This window comes from Oncorhynchus tshawytscha, linkage group LG16 (assembly GCF_018296145.1).
Source record: "Oncorhynchus tshawytscha isolate Ot180627B linkage group LG16, Otsh_v2.0, whole genome shotgun sequence".
NCBI classification, from domain to species: Eukaryota; Metazoa; Chordata; class Actinopteri; order Salmoniformes; family Salmonidae; genus Oncorhynchus; species Oncorhynchus tshawytscha.
The window spans coordinates 66091748-66107215 of record NC_056444.1 but is presented as its reverse complement, the minus strand read 5'-3'; the positions used below and the strand labels follow the sequence as shown (position 1 = coordinate 66107215).

General features: G+C 41.9%; 2 protein-coding genes across 2 annotated transcripts in view; both read right to left on the bottom strand.

Annotated features, from left to right (window-relative positions):
* Window positions 1-329: 329 nt before the first annotated feature.
* LOC121839691 (metabotropic glutamate receptor 4-like) lies at window positions 330-11923 on the bottom strand. Its single transcript, XM_042299924.1, has 3 exons — window positions 11908-11923; window positions 2696-2832; window positions 330-1298 (listed from the first exon to the last, which is right to left on the bottom strand). The coding sequence occupies exons 1-3, from the start codon at window positions 11921-11923 to the stop codon at window positions 330-332; spliced, it is 1122 nt and encodes a 373-aa protein (XP_042155858.1).
* Window positions 11924-14820: 2897 nt separating this feature from the next.
* The window catches only part of LOC121839690 (metabotropic glutamate receptor 4-like), a 185059-nt gene continuing 184411 nt past the window's right edge, over window positions 14821-15468 (bottom strand). Inside the window, exon 6 of the mRNA XM_042299923.1 lies at window positions 14821-15032. Within this exon, the coding sequence (XP_042155857.1) occupies window positions 14821-15032 (212 nt within the window). The remainder of the gene's footprint in view (window positions 15033-15468) is intronic.

Sequence of the window (15468 nt, the reverse complement as noted above, 5' to 3'; positions counted from 1 at the left end):
ATTTGAGTGAGCCATTTTTCTCACATTAAACTGCAGGAGCAAAGCGTAATTCCAAATGGAAAAACTGTCAGACAATCCTTGGCTCAAACAAGTGAATTTAATTGTCTTGTCCTCGTGGTGCTTACTACTTACACGCTAGTTTTGAGGAATCTTTGTGAGTTCAATCGTTGGAAAATGCATGAAAACAGGAAATAGTATAAGTAATAGCTGTCAAGGATGACTAAATTATTCCATACATCATTGTTTCATAACATTAAAAAAATTCAACAGCAAAATATTTAAAAAATTACATTATTTTGAAAGAATAATTATTGAATTTATAGAATGATTTATAGAGTTAAATTGTCAAAGTAAACATTTACCTTTTCTGTTGACTGCGAGGTCCCAAAGAAGATGGGTATGAAGGCTAGCCACACGATACAGGTGGTGTACATGGTGAAGCCAATGGGCTTGGCCTCGTTGAAGGTCTCTGGCACCCCCCGGGTCTTGATGGCATACACCGTACAGGTGACCATGAGCAGCATGCTGAAGCCCAGCAGGCAGATCAGAGAAAGGTCTGAGATGTCACATTTGAGCACGCCACGGGCCATGTCCGGGTTGGACGTGCGTTGGTCCTCATAGTCGATGATAGCCTGAGACGGGTCCACACCAAACCAGATACACACCCCCAGGAGCTGAACTGAGATCAGGCTGAAGGTGATGACCAGCTGGGAGGCCGGGGAGATGAACCTTGGGGTGCTCACTGACATCTTCCCCTGCTCAAAGATGCGATAGATACGGTTGGTCTTAGTGAGCAGCGCTGCATAGCTAATACTCATCCCCAGACCAAGGAAGATCCGTCGCAAGGAGCAGATGCCAACGTCAGGGGCAGCGATCATGAGGAAGGTGGTGGCGTAGCACAGGAAGATGCCCGTCAGCAGCACATAGCTGAGTTCGCGCCCTGACGCCTTCACGATGGGCGTATCGTTGTAGCGGATGAAGGTGCCCACTACAAACATGGTGGCCATGATGCCCAGCACAGCAATGAGTACAGGGATGACAGCCCAAGGGGAACTCCACTCCAGCTTGACGATGGGGATGGCTTCACAGGCCGTGTGGTTCTCATTGGGCCGCAGGTCAAAGCGGCACATCTTACAGCTGTAGGTGTCGGCCTGGTACTGGTAGCCATCACAGCGCTCACAGTGCCAACAGCAGGGGACACCTTTGACTGTTTTCTTCCTCTCCCCGGGACAACATGGCTGGCTGCAGATAGACTGGGGTACCTGGAGTGTCCCACCAGGCCACCACATCTCCTTAGTCTGGTGGAAAGAAGGTGAAGGACAGGAGGAGTTATCTATCTGTCTGTGACCGTTAAACAGTCATAAAAAGGGTACTTGATTAATGCATGTTTTCCATGAATAGGCATGATGAAATTTGGATAAACTTTAAATTAACATTTGCAGAAAAAAGTTTAGAGTATATAAGCATTAACACTGATCAGATTGTGTGGCCACAAGTATATTGTTTTTCTTGTTGCATATTAAAAAGGAATATTACATATGCACAATAAAATAAAATAAATCACCTCTATTTAACTAGGCAAGTCAGTTAAGAACAAATTCTTATTTTCAATGATGGCCTAAGAACAGTGGGTTAAACTGTCTTGTTCAGGTGCAGAACGACAGATTTTTATCTTGTCAGCTTGGGGATTCGATCTTACAACCTTTCAGTTATTAGTCCGACGCTCTAACCACTAGAATACCTGCCGCCCCAATTAAATTACAATTTTAGTGGATTAGAATGAATCTAAACACTCTCAAAACCCAAAATACAAGGATGTTGGGATGAAAGACATCTGTTTTAAGGATGGTGAACACCATTTAACAAGACGACTACACCATTTTTCAATCACAAAGTCATTACTTCGAAAGATGTTCTTATCTTAAAGCATTGAATACAGCATTGTTCGAATTTTTAAAACTCAGCAGGAAACTATATGTGTCCCCTTCTCAGCCACAAGCCTTGCTTAAGAATGAGCAAATGCAGTAATATGGTAATGCTGACATAATGTAATACCACATAGCAGTCTTGTCTTATTGCCCTTACTTAGTTTATTACCATACGTTTCAGATGCCTGATGGTTACTTGAAATGGCCTGTGGTAGAATCAGAATCAGCAAAGTAAATAATGTCTGAATGACAACATGGTTGTTTACATTTCCTGAATATGTCTTCCTCTTACTGCTATTCCTGGGACTGCATTCCAAAACCGCTATGGGGGAATATATGAAATAGATTTGGTGTGCAACTGTTGATTAATGCAACTGTTGCACACCAAATCCATTTTTACAATTGTCATATATTCCCCCATAGCTGTTTTGGAATAGCGGCCCCTGATATCTACTGTCCTTTTGTGATATAGATAAGTCTCAGGTCCTGCATGACTTAACTTAGTTGATAAAGCAACCCAACTCAAGGCAAGGTGCCGGTCCAAGGACTGAGGCTATGTATACAGTAATGACAAATACATTCATATCATGGTTTAATATGACATGTGTTTAGTCAGTGCATCTTTTTTCACCCAAAAAATATGATGTACTGTATTAACCTTCACAGACACTTCTAACTGTACACAGTATTTACTTAGATTGACATGACTGAAAACCTTGATGGGTGCAACAAACAAGTGGAAGTCATAGAGCGAGAAGTAACCATACATCTAAATGGAGCTGGTCTGCCCAGTGGCCGATGATCTTATACTCTGTGGTGTTGGGTTTCATCTGGTACTGGTAAATCTCATAGCGACCAGGGGCATCTCCGTTCACATTGAAGATCACTGGAGTGCCAGCAATTCCTGCAGAATAATTAAGAGGGACATTTTTGTTAATAAACCATGTGTATTCAATTAGAATCATGTTTATTTCCTGAGGTTTCATGTGTGGTGACGGATTGCGACACACAAGATCCTTAACAACAGAACACAAAGTACAGTATAAAGGATTAGAAATTCATTGATTATGGCCTAATCTATGGATTTCACATTACTGGTGGTCACAGATACCTTAAAAAAAAAGGTACGGGCATGGATCAGAAATCCTTGCGATATGGGGACATTATCATGCTGAAACATAAGGTGATGGCTGCGGATGAATGGCACGACAACGTTGACATCAGCAACCCGCTCGCCTACACAATGCCATACATGCTGTCTGACATCTGCCCAGTACAGTTGAAACCAGGAATCATCCAGGAAGAACAAATTTCTCCAGCATGTCAGTGGCAATCGAAGGTGAGCATTTACCCACTGAAGATGATTACGATGCAGAACTGCAGTCAGGTCAAGACTCTGGTAAGGACTATGAGAACGCAGATGAGCTTCCCTGACACGGTTTCTGAGAGTTTGGCCAGAACTTGTTCAGTTGTTCAAACCGACAGTTTCATCACTTGTCCGGTTTGCTAGTCTCAGACAATCCCGCAGGTGAAGTAGCCAGATGTGGAGGTACTGGGCTGACGTGGTTACATGGGGTCTGTGGTAAAAACTTGCATGATCCCTCAAAACCTGAGACATTTGTGGCATTGTGTTGTGTGACAACTGCACATTTTAGAGTCCCCAGCACAAGGTGCACCTGTGTAATGATCGTGCTGCTTAATATATTTATATATACACTACCGTTCAAAAGTTTGGTCCCTTAGAAATGTCCTTGAAAAAAGAAAAGCACATTTTCTGTCCATTTAAAATAACATCAAATTGATCAGAAATATAGTGTAGACATTGTTAATGTTGTAAATGACTACTGTAGCTGGAAACGGCTGATTTGTTTAAATGGAGTATATACATTTGCGAACAGAGGCCCATTGTCAGCAACCATCACTCCTGTGTTGCAATGGCATATTGTATTAGATAATCCAAGTGTATCATTTTAAAAGGCTAATTGATCCTTAGAAAACCATTTTGCAATTATGTTAGCACAGCTGAAAACTGTTGTCCTGATTAAAGAAGTAGTAGAGTATCTGGAGCATCAACATTTGTGGGTTCAATTACAGGCTCAAAATGGCCAGAAACAAAGATCTTCTTCTGAAACTCATCAGTCTGCTCTTGTTCTGAGAAATGAAGGTTATTCCATGTGAGAAATTGCCAAGAAACTGAAGATCTCGTACAATGCTTTGTACTACTGCCTTAACAGAACAGCGCAAACTGGCTCTAACCAGAATAGAAAGAAGAGTGTGAGGCCCCGGGGAACAACTGAGCAGGAGGACAAGTACATTAGAGTGTCTAGTTTGAGAAACAGACACCTCACAAGTCCTCAACTGGCAGCTTCATTAAATAGGACCCACAAAACACATGTCTCAACGTCAACAGTGAAGAGGCGACTCCAGGATGCTGGCCTTCTAGGCAGAGTTGCAAAGAAAAAGCCATATCTCAGACTGGCTCAGACTATGTATATGTGTATATGTGTATACCGAATATAGAAAACATTAGGAATACCTCCCTAATATTGAGTTGCACCCCCCTGTTTGTCCTCAGAACAGCCTCAATTCTTCTGGGCATGGACTCTACAAGGTTTCGAAAGCGTTCCACAGGGATGCTGGCCCGTGTTAACTCCAATGTTTCCCACAGTTGTGTCAAGTTGGTGGAATTTCCTTTGGGTGGTGCACCCTTCTTGATATACACAGGAAACTGTTGAGGTGAAAAACCCAGTTGCAGTGCAGTTCTTGACACAAACCGGTGTACCTAGCACCTACTACAATAGCCCATTCAAAGGCACATACATTTTTTGTCTTGCCCATTTACCCTCTTAAATGGCACACATGCACCATCCATGTCTCAATTGTCTCAAGGCTTAAAAATCCTTCTTTAACTTATCTCCTCCCCTTCATTTACACTGAAGTTGGTTTAACAAGTGACATCAATAAGGGATCATAGCTTCACCTGAATTCCCCTGGTCAGTCTGTCATGGAAGAGCAGGTGTTCCTAACGCTTTGTATACTCAGTCTACAGTAAGTTGATTATACAGACAATTTTGAATTTCCAACACATCAATAATTCTCACAGAAAAAATAATTGATGCAGTCAATCTCTCCTACTTTGAGCAAAGAGAGACCGACATGCATACTATTGACATTAGCCCTCTGTGTACACTGAAGGGCAAGATGTGTTCCTCTGTTCTTGGTCCTTCTTTGCTGCGCTTGATCATATCACCGGGCAAAAGTCAAGATTGGATAAAACTAGAGCCTGCAGTACTTGTTTGGTTGATTATTCTACTACATTCATCACCAATGGGAACCGTCGACACAGCTGGCTAGCCTATCTTCCAAGGTGCATCTTCCAGAGTAAACAACAGTAGAAGACGGAGGGGGTTACCCCTTTTGGACAATCGGAGCCTTACAAGCATGCCGCAAAAAGGCCCAATACTCTTCCTGAGAAGGCTGGTTCCGACAGAGATCCACATTGAGCGAAGGCATTTAAACATAAATACATTCATGATTTCTTACTCCAAATGGCTGGTTCGTGTGCAAAGTATATGATTACTGTGAGAGTAGTTCGTAAAATGTATCAACGATAAGTGTCTCTTTCTCTCTCTCACTCCCTTTTCATCTTCTTTGTAACAAGCCGCCATATGTTGTGACAGTCCGCTAGGGACCTTTTTCTTAATGTATTAAGTGTGGATGTTTATCCTGTGTTATTATTTAGTGAGCTCGTAAATAAATCATTAAACCAATTTGTGTTCTGAATTATAAGTTATAAATTATAATGCTGGGATTTTTGCAGATGCAGGAGGTTACGACCGAGGATATGATACGAGATGATTGATACATTGATTGTTTTATGGATGCGATCGGTAAAGACTTTTAAAGTTTAATTCGGGAGATGGTAAACTCTTTAAACAACCACGCTCGTGGTGCCCCAAATTCCTAATGACTTAATTTTTACATAATTAATTTAATCGGGTAACAAACATAGTTAGTTGATTTTATCAGATTAATGAAAGTAAAGTCACAACATATGTGACAAATACATTTAATTTGATTGACATGCATTATTGGGTATTTAATACATTTTAGAATATGGCTGTAACATAAAAAAATGTTGAAAAAGTCAAGGGTTTGAACACTTTCTGAATGCACTGTAATATAGACATATTTACGAATAGAAATATTAGTTGAGCAGTTTAATAGATGTTGGCACAGAACTAGAAGCTGATCTCTTAGATGTATATTTCATTAGTATTTTTTTATTTATTTAACCTTTATTTAATTAGGCAAGTCGTCCGTTAGGAACAAATTCTTATTTGCAATGACGGCCTACCCCCGGCCAAACGTGGACGATGCTGAGCCCATTGTGCGTCGCCCTATGGGACTCCCAATCACGGCCGGTTGTGATACAGCCTGGAATCAAACCAGGGGTCTGTAGTGATGCCTCTAGCACTGAGATGCATTGCCATAGACCGCTGCGCCACTCTGGAGCCCCTGTGCCACTCGAGAGCGCTATACCTGCGCTCTAGCTCTATATTCACATGTGCAGCTGAATAATTCAATGGTCTTTTTATTACTATTTTTATTACCTGAGACAATGTAATAAAGTAGTCTGTTTATTCATTAAAGCTGTAGCTGGGAAATCAGATTTGTTTGTTTTCATCATATACTGTGTATTAACAAGACTACTGTATAAAAGGGCTTACTGTGATGTAGGTGCTGGGGCATGAGTCTTCTACCATACTGTTATTAATGAGTGGAGTAAAAGGGAGGCTGACAGCCATGTGGGACTTCCCATGTCTGTGGCCATTCGCATATCATTTCACTCTTTTGTTTTGCTTGTTTGCCCTCAAAGTCCCCTCTCTGAGCACTGGCTAATTACAGAATGGAGCCTGATTACCACAGTAAGGTCCCTCCCCCTGCCTCCTCACTCCCTGCTTCCCCTGCCCTCCCCCTGCCTACCTGCCTCTTACTCCCTCCTGCTGCCTCTCCCTGCCTTTCCCTCACTCTCTCTGCCTCCCACTGCCGGTCCCTGCCTCCCACTGCCCCTCTCTCCTTCCCTCTTCCTGACACTCCTTCCCTCTTCCTGACACTCCTTCCCTCTTCCTGCCCCCCCCTGCCTGTCCCTGCCCGTTCCTCTCCCTACCTATCCCTCTCTGTGTGTGCCTGTTTGGTCCTGAGCCATTCCAAAAAACTCCTCACCGTGTCATGATGGGTCTGGGGATTCTGTGATTTTCTGTTGGGAGCTGAGAGTAGAGAACCACAGCCAGCTGCCCCATATTAGTGTGGCTGTCGATAAATAGAGAAGGCCATGGAGAGTAACTCTCTCTTTCCTTCTCTCTCTTCTCCCCTCCATTGCACATTACCCCAAGCCCTTTGTAATATGGATGTAGCTCATTTTGGTGACACTTGACATCACACATGCCAAGACGTCAAAACAATACACATAGGTGTGCTTGCAAGTCAGGTCTCAGATCTCAGCTGTGAAAGTTAATGGGTGAGAAAGCTAAGATATTGAAAGGAGATTTGAAATAAACTCAGCAAAAAAAGAAATGCCCCTTAGGCATGCTGCAAGGAGGCGTGAGGACTGCAGATGTGGCCAGGGCAATAAATTGTGATGTTCGTACTGAGACACCTAAGATGGCGCTACAGGGAGACAGGATGGACAGCTGATCGTCCTCGCAGTGAAAGACCACGTGTAACAACACCTGCACAGGATCGCTACATCCGAACATCACACCTGCGGGACAGGAACAGGATGGCAACAACAACTGCCCGAGTTACACCAGGAGCACAAAATTCCTCCATCAGTGCTCAGACTGTCCGCAATAGGCTGAGAGAGGCTGGACTGAGGGCTTGTAGGCCTGTTGTAAGGCAGGTCCTCACCAGACATCACCGGCAACAACGTCGCCTATGGGCACAAACCCACCATCGCTGGACCAGACAGGACTGGAAAAAAGTGCTCTTCACTGACGAGTCCCGGTTTTGTCTCACCAGGAGTGAAGGTCAGATTCGCGATTATCGTCGAAGGAATGAGCGTTACACCAAGGCCTGTACTCTGGAGCGAGATCAATTTCGAGGTGGAGGGTCTGTCATAGTCTGGGGCGGTGTGTCACAGCATCATCGAACTGAGCTTGTCATTGTAGGCAATCTCAACGCTGTGCGTTACAAGGGAAGACATCCTCCAACCTCATGTGGTACCCTTCCTGCAGGCTCATTCTGACATGACCCTCCAGCATGACAATGCCACCAGCCATGCTGCTCATTCTGTGTGCGATTTCTTGCAAGACAGGAATGTCAGAGTTCTGCCATGGCCAGCAAAGAGCCCGGATCTCAAACTCATTGAGCACGTGTGGGACCTGTTGGATCGGAGGATGAGGGCTATGGCCATTCCCCCCAGAAATATCAGGGAACTTGCAGGTGCCTTGTTGGAAGAGTGGGGTAACATCTCACAGCAAGAACTGTTAAATCTGCTGCAGTCCATGAGGAGGAGATGCACTGCAGTACTTAATGGAGCTGGTGGCCACACCAGATACTGACTGTTACTTTTGATTTTGACCCCCCTTTGTTCAGGGACACATTATTCCATTTCTGTTAGTCACATGTCTGTGGAACTTGTTCCGTTTATGTCTCAGTTGTTGAATCTTGTTATGTTCATACAAATATTTACACATGCTAAGTTTTCTGAAAATAAACGCAGTTGACAGTGAGAGGACGTTTCTTTACAAGTTTCTTTACGAGTTTACAAGGCGTTTCATGTGGTAAAGGTGTCACTGTGTCTATATGTAGCTGATGTAAAATGGCTAGCTAGTTAGCGCTAGTGGCGTTTCAATAGGTGACGTCACTTGCTCTGAGACCTTGAAGTAGTGGTTCCCCTTGCTCTGCAAGGGCCACGCACTGAAGAGCAGATCAAAAGCAAATATTCTCAGCATGCAAACTTAAGTTATCTGTGGTGAGACATGAGAATGCCTTGCAGCCTCCACTGTATACATTTCTCACGACACTAAAACTACTCCAATTGTATTCATATACGAGTCACTTTTCAAATCATTTTGATTAAATACTCTGTAATTTAAAAGATATGAGTTTGAATTAGAAAGGTTTATTCAGTGCCAGATTAAAATGGTAACCTTTTAGAAGTCATTCATTAAAAAAGCTGATGGAAAATAGACTGGAATTAGCACACTACTTCTTCAAGAGGCTCCCATGGGCATTTGATAAATCAAAAAAGTATTTTAAGGTGTCAACTCTCTATCATTTTGTATTTTGAAAAGATTTAGTGGCATTCTAGGCCTGTGGACTGGGCTTCTTGCCTGCAGCTATTGTAAGATAGAGTCCATGTCCATTATCTCAGAGGTCATTGCTCTGCTGTAGTTTTGTCACTGTCAAAGCCTGCACTTATCGAATGTGTAAAGAAAACTGGCATCATATGGTTAAATTCTGAAGCAATAGTCTATAGGTTCTGAAGAGTGGTAAAATAGTCCAGTATAAAATCAGTCAACTGAAATACATTCTCAAGAACCAATGATCTTGACCCAATTATTGACTGACTAATTGATAGTTACAGTATTTGGAGTATAAAAAGTACTACATATTATTCTAAGCACTTGAATTGTTTACATTATGTAAAGATGGCATACATTGTACTGAAATCATAAAGGTTAGATGTAAAAAATAATATCCATAAATACATTTCATGATGGTGGTTTTGTGTCTTGGCATATATTCTACATATCGGTACTGCATGTGGTATAAATATATAAATATAGGCTTTTCTAGGTGTTATTCTTCCGTGAGTCTGAACATTCAATAAGGAATTTCAGAAAAGCAGTTGACAATGTTTGAGGTAAGGTCTGTAATGTATGCACAGTGGTTTACCCCAAATGTCTCAAGCGAGCTGCATGCAAACCACAAATCCATAATCATATCTGGGGGTCAATCAGGAAAAAACGGAATAGATCACTAGTTAAAGTATATCTCTACGAGACATCTCCTCTATGCCACAGTTACTGCTTCAGAATCCTGAAACAAAGCAAACAGCGAAAGATATACAAATTACCACAATCTTCTACATTTCGCTGTAAATGCAAAAGTAGGCTTTGAAAACACCAGAATTCGGTGGTGACACACTATAATTTACAACCACTCAAAATGGAGGCCTTGCCTTTCCTGGTTATTAGTCATCCAATTGAGCAGAGCTAAGGCCAATGCTGTGGCTGATTGTCCTGTCAGACTCTCCCTGTCATCTCTATGTGACACAACTCAAAAAGGGTGATGCATTGTGTTCCATGCTGTATTTTACCCTCCCCTTGCTGTTTGTTGTGGCACGTAATTTGTTAGTTGCCTGGCAGGGAGGATGGCATTTGGCGTTTATGCTTCCCCACTCTGTAATTAAACATTCATACACAGGCAGTTGCAACAATTAACTGGCTTTACAAAACAGCAAGTTTATATGTGCTAGGCTTTGCTTAAGACCATTTCAATGAGGAAAAGTATCCATTGTTTGAAGAATTCAGAAGTAGACAAACAATATTGCATTTTGTGAGCTGAAGCAACCGTCTCAGCAACAATCTCAGCCATGCTAAAATCACAAAAATCTAACAGTTCTATGCTTTTAATGAACGCTAAGCCGATGGGTTCTAGTGTAATGGATATGGGTATTTAGAACTTTTTTATATTTTTTTATCTCTAACCCTGTTTTCTTTGAACCAAGGGACTTCACAATGTAAGTTATCACAAAAATATGATACAGTTTAGCCAGCGCAGCAGAAACATTTCTGAAACAACACAGACAATACGGTGGTAGGCCTAACATCAACAAGAATCAACTTTGTCAACAATATCTGGAGTGGCCAGGTGTCTCCTTTCCTCTAGTCAGCATGGGTGCTTCTAGTTCCCAGAATACACTGGGATCATGTCAACATTTCCTGTTCTCTTCCTTAAAACCTTTTAAATTCTACTTTCTAATGTACAGTAAGACTTCACAGCAATACATCCTACCGGTAATGTGTTTTTGGCATTGATTCTTAGGCCATCTTAGGTTTAAATGCAATACCTGTAGTTTTATTACTGAGAAGTCTTCCAGGAATGCATGTAAAGGGTTTTCTAAGTCATTTTCCATAGGGGAGTGCTACTGCTAGGTTGGAGACTGAGTGACCTGGACATGAAGGTGAGAGCAGTGGAATGGCTAGATGTCAAAATGGAGCTTAATGTCTCAACGTTGGTTCAGGTTGTGAACTTGTGCATCTTGTGCTGAGTTTAGAAAATTGGGCCAATTTGTTTCATATTGTGTTAGAACAAACACCCAAATGAGGTGTGACCTGGATACATATAATCACCAAGTTGATAAATATGCAAACAATGTTCTAATTATAATTTGCATGTTGTCTCCATTTTGGGAAGAACTTGTGGTTGGTTGTCTAAAGGAGAAAACATGGTAACAGAACTAAGCTTATTCCTTAAGAGAAGGCTTCCCTTTTTCTTGTATTTTGCAGAGAGACAATATTCCCTTTAAGTAAAGGGAACTGAGGTAAATAAAGTTAAGTCATTGTGTTATACCCTGATCTGTTTCACCTGTCTTCATGATTGTCTCCACCTCCCTCCAGGTGTCGCCCATCTTCCCCATTATCCCCAGTGTATTTATACCTGTGTTCTCTGTTTGTCTGTTGCCAGTTCGTTTTGTTTTGTCAAGCCTACAAGTGTTTTTCCCCTCTGCTCCTGTCTCTCGATTGTTCTTGTTTCCTAGTTTTTCCGGTGTTGACCATTCTGCATGCCCTGTACCTTTGCCCCACCTTTCTGGATTTCTGACATTTGCCTGCCCTGACCCTGAGCCTGCCTGCCGTCCTGTATCTTTGCTCCACCTATTTGGATTACTGCCTGCCCTTGACCTGTCTTTTGCCTACCCCTGTTCGATTAATAAACTGTTACTTCGACGTTGTCTGCATCTGGATCTTACCTGAAACGTGATACATTGAGACAAATGAGCGGTGTTGCATTTAAGAAATGTGTGTACATTCAGAGAAATAAAATGCAACAGCTCTCGGGTCGAGCTTAACCGATAGAAATCCTGAAGCACAGAACAGGAGTGAGGAGCTGCTAGAGCAGCCTACGTGCAGTGTGGCTATGCCTGGTGATGAGCCATTTAGGTCAGGAAGTGAAGTAACCATCTCAGTTACAAAGCTGAACAGGTAGCTGAAGAGGTAGACGTTGTTCTACAGAGGTGGTGATTGGTTGGTATGCCAGACACTCTGCCTGATAGTCACCTTTTGTGCATAACATAAGAAGCAGCACACCTCTATGGAAGGTTAGTAAGAGCCCTGTGATAAGGCAGCTCTCCATTTTACTGTTCAGCTATTCTATTCTATTCTGACCCTACGGCTCTCCCTTCCATTCTCAATTTGGATTGTGCCTTCCTCTACCTCCATTCAAATAGGGCACCTATTACCATATAATTAGCTCTAAGGGAGGGTCTGGGCAGTCCATGGATGTCAGAATGCACATGTTGCATTATGTCTGATCGCCTCCACTCTGCATCACTCTGACCTTCTGCTCAGTTGATGTATAATTAGCAGCACCTTATTAGAACAGATGAAAGTGACATCAGACAGAGACCGTACTCTAAAATAGCCTAGCAGGCCAATGAGTCACACTCACACAATTGGTTATTAGGCGATCTGAGTTTGCCTTTCCTTGAAATTTCAACATCTGTGTGGACTAGAGATGAGGTGTTCACTTTGAAGTTTATAAAATGACTAAGCAACTTTGGGCGACTTTTCTGTCAGCTAAACAGTATTGAGTTCCACAAATAAAGCGTTAATTATCCTAACTTTTGTTTTATGTTGATCTTCAATCGATCTACAAGCTATCAATAACCAAGCTTTATACAGTCCAGCTGATTTTAATCAAATGTCCACTGTCTTGTTTGATATTTCACCACAACTAGTGTATTTTTCCTAAAGCTTGTTCCATTACAACAACACAAGGTTTTTCTCTTCTTTTGACTGCAGTGTACAACAGTGCAGTGATCTACCACCACTTCAAATGCTTCTCTGGCAAAAGAGATTCCATACAAATGCAGATTAGTTTCTCTGGACTGAGTAACAGTAAGCTAGTAATATCGGTTTGCTCCCAGCTTGATTTTGCTTTCATGTTCTCTTACTGATTTGTTGGGAGAGGCATTTTTCATGCTGCTCTCTGGAAGACTCTGGAACCTTTCATTTGGCTGTAGAAACACAATGTTTCTTGAATTACGGTTAGTTATCGAAATAATTACAATAGTAAGACACATCATTCAAGCTAAATGTGGGGGAAGGAACAAAGCAAGGGTTTAAGAGTGTTTCAATTGATAAAGTCTATTTACAAATAAATGGTAAGGCATTTTCTTACAGAGAGAAATACTGAAGGAAATGCTGATGCCTTTGCCAATGTGTATATTTGTATAGTGTTTGTGTAGTATTTCTGTGTATCTGCTATCTTGCATATACAGTGCCTTGCGAAAGTATTCGGCCCCCTTGAACTTTGAATTTTTTCCCATTCCTCCATGCAAAACAGCTCGAGCTCAGTGAGGTTGGATGGAGAGCATTTGTGAACAGCAGTTTTCAGTTCTTTCCACAGATTCTCGATTGGATTCAGGTCTGGACTTTGACTTGGCCATTCTAACACCTGGATATGTTTATTTTTGAACCATTCCATTGTTGATTTTGCTTTATGTTTTGGATCGTTGTCTTGTTGGAAGACAAATCTCCGTCCCAGTCTCAGGTCTTTTGCAGACTCCATCAGGTTTTCTTCCAGAATGGTCCTGTATTTGGCTCCATCCATCTTCCCATCAATTTTAACCATCTTCCCTGTCCCTGCTGAAGTAAAGCAGGCCCAAACCATGATGCTGCCACCACCATGTTTGACAGTGAGGATGGTGTGTTCAGGGTGATGAGCTGTGTTGCTTTTACGCCAAACATAATGTTTTGCATTGTTGCCAAAAAGTTCAATTTTGGTTTCATCTGACCAGAGCACCTTCTTCCACATGTTTGGTGTGTCTCCCAGGTGGCTTGTGGCAAACTTTAAACGACACTTTTTATGGATATCTTTAAGAAATGGCTTTCTTCTTGCCACTCCCATAAAGGCCAGATTTGTGCAATATACGACTGATTGTTGTCCTATGGACAGAGTCTCCCACCTCAGCTGTAGATCTCTGCAGTTCATCCAGAGTGATCATGGGCCTCTTGGCTGCATCTCTGATCAGTCTTCTCCTTGTATGAGCTGAAAGTTTAGAGGGACGGCCAGGTCTTGGTAGATTTGCAGTGGTCTGATACTCCTTCCATTTCAATATTATCGCTTGCACAGTGCTCCTTGGGATGTTTAAAGCTTGGGAAATCTTTTTGTATCCAAATCCGGCTTTAAACTTCTTCACAACAGTATCTCAGACCTGCCTCGTGTGTTCCTTGTTCTTCATGATGCTCTCTGCGCTTTTAACGGACCTCTGAGACTATCACAGTGCAGGTGCATTTATACGGAGACTTGATTACACACAGGGGGATTGTATTTATCATCATTAGTCATTTAGGTCAACATTGGATCATTCAGAGATCCTCACTGAACTTCTGGAGAGTTTGCTGCACTGAAAGTAAAGGGGCTGAATAATTTTGCACGCCCATTTTTTCAGTTTTTGATTTGTTAAAAAAGTTTGAAATATCCAATAAATGTTGTTCCACTTCATGACTGTGTCCCACTTGTTGTTGATTCTTCACCAAAAAAATACAGTTTTATATCTTTATGTTTGAAGCCTGAAATGTGGCAAAAGGTCGCAAAGTTCAAGGGGTCCGAATACTTTCGCAAGGCACTGTATTCACAGGTGTTTGTAGTTTGTGCATTACTAAAACAAACCTGTAAAGTTGACTTTGCGAATGAACTTGAGCAACATGGTTCCATTGATGGTTTCCATTTTGGAGCAGAGGCCCACTTTGCCTGGACAGAGCTCCTTGTGCATGTTGTGCAGGGCATGAGCCATGGCGTAGACTGCATCGACCACAAACTGGACCTTTCCCTCCTGCTCATAGGACGAGTCCTTCCTGATCCGCTCGTGGTCTAAAGGGACACAAAGATAGGAGTTACTGTTCAATTCAGTCATTATACGTAGCATAACACAAATACTCTTGTAATAACATTTATTCCAAAGAGAATAAAAGCACTACTGTATTACAGTGGATCTTAACAGTTTTCGTAAGCAATTCAATTATTGTAAATCCAACTCTACCCTACTATTCAGCAAATAAACTCAGCTAAAAAAAAACGTCCTCTCACTGTTAACTGCATTTATTTTAAGCAAACTTGTAAATATTTGCATGAACATAAGATTCAACAACAGAAATAAACTGAACAAGTTCCACAGACATGTGACTAACAGAAATGGAATAATGTGACTAACAGAAATGGAATAATGTGACTAACAGAAATGGAATAATGTGCCTAACAGAAATGGAATAATGTGTCCCTGAACAAAGGGGAGGGTCAAAATCAAAAA

Excerpts from the sequence above, each read along its gene's own strand:
- LOC121839691 (XM_042299924.1), bottom strand. Across the intron at positions 1,299-2,695 it reads CAGACCAGCTCCATTTAGAT|ACTAAGGAGATGTGGTGGCC; the intron begins GTATGGTTACTT and ends TCTTTCCACCAG.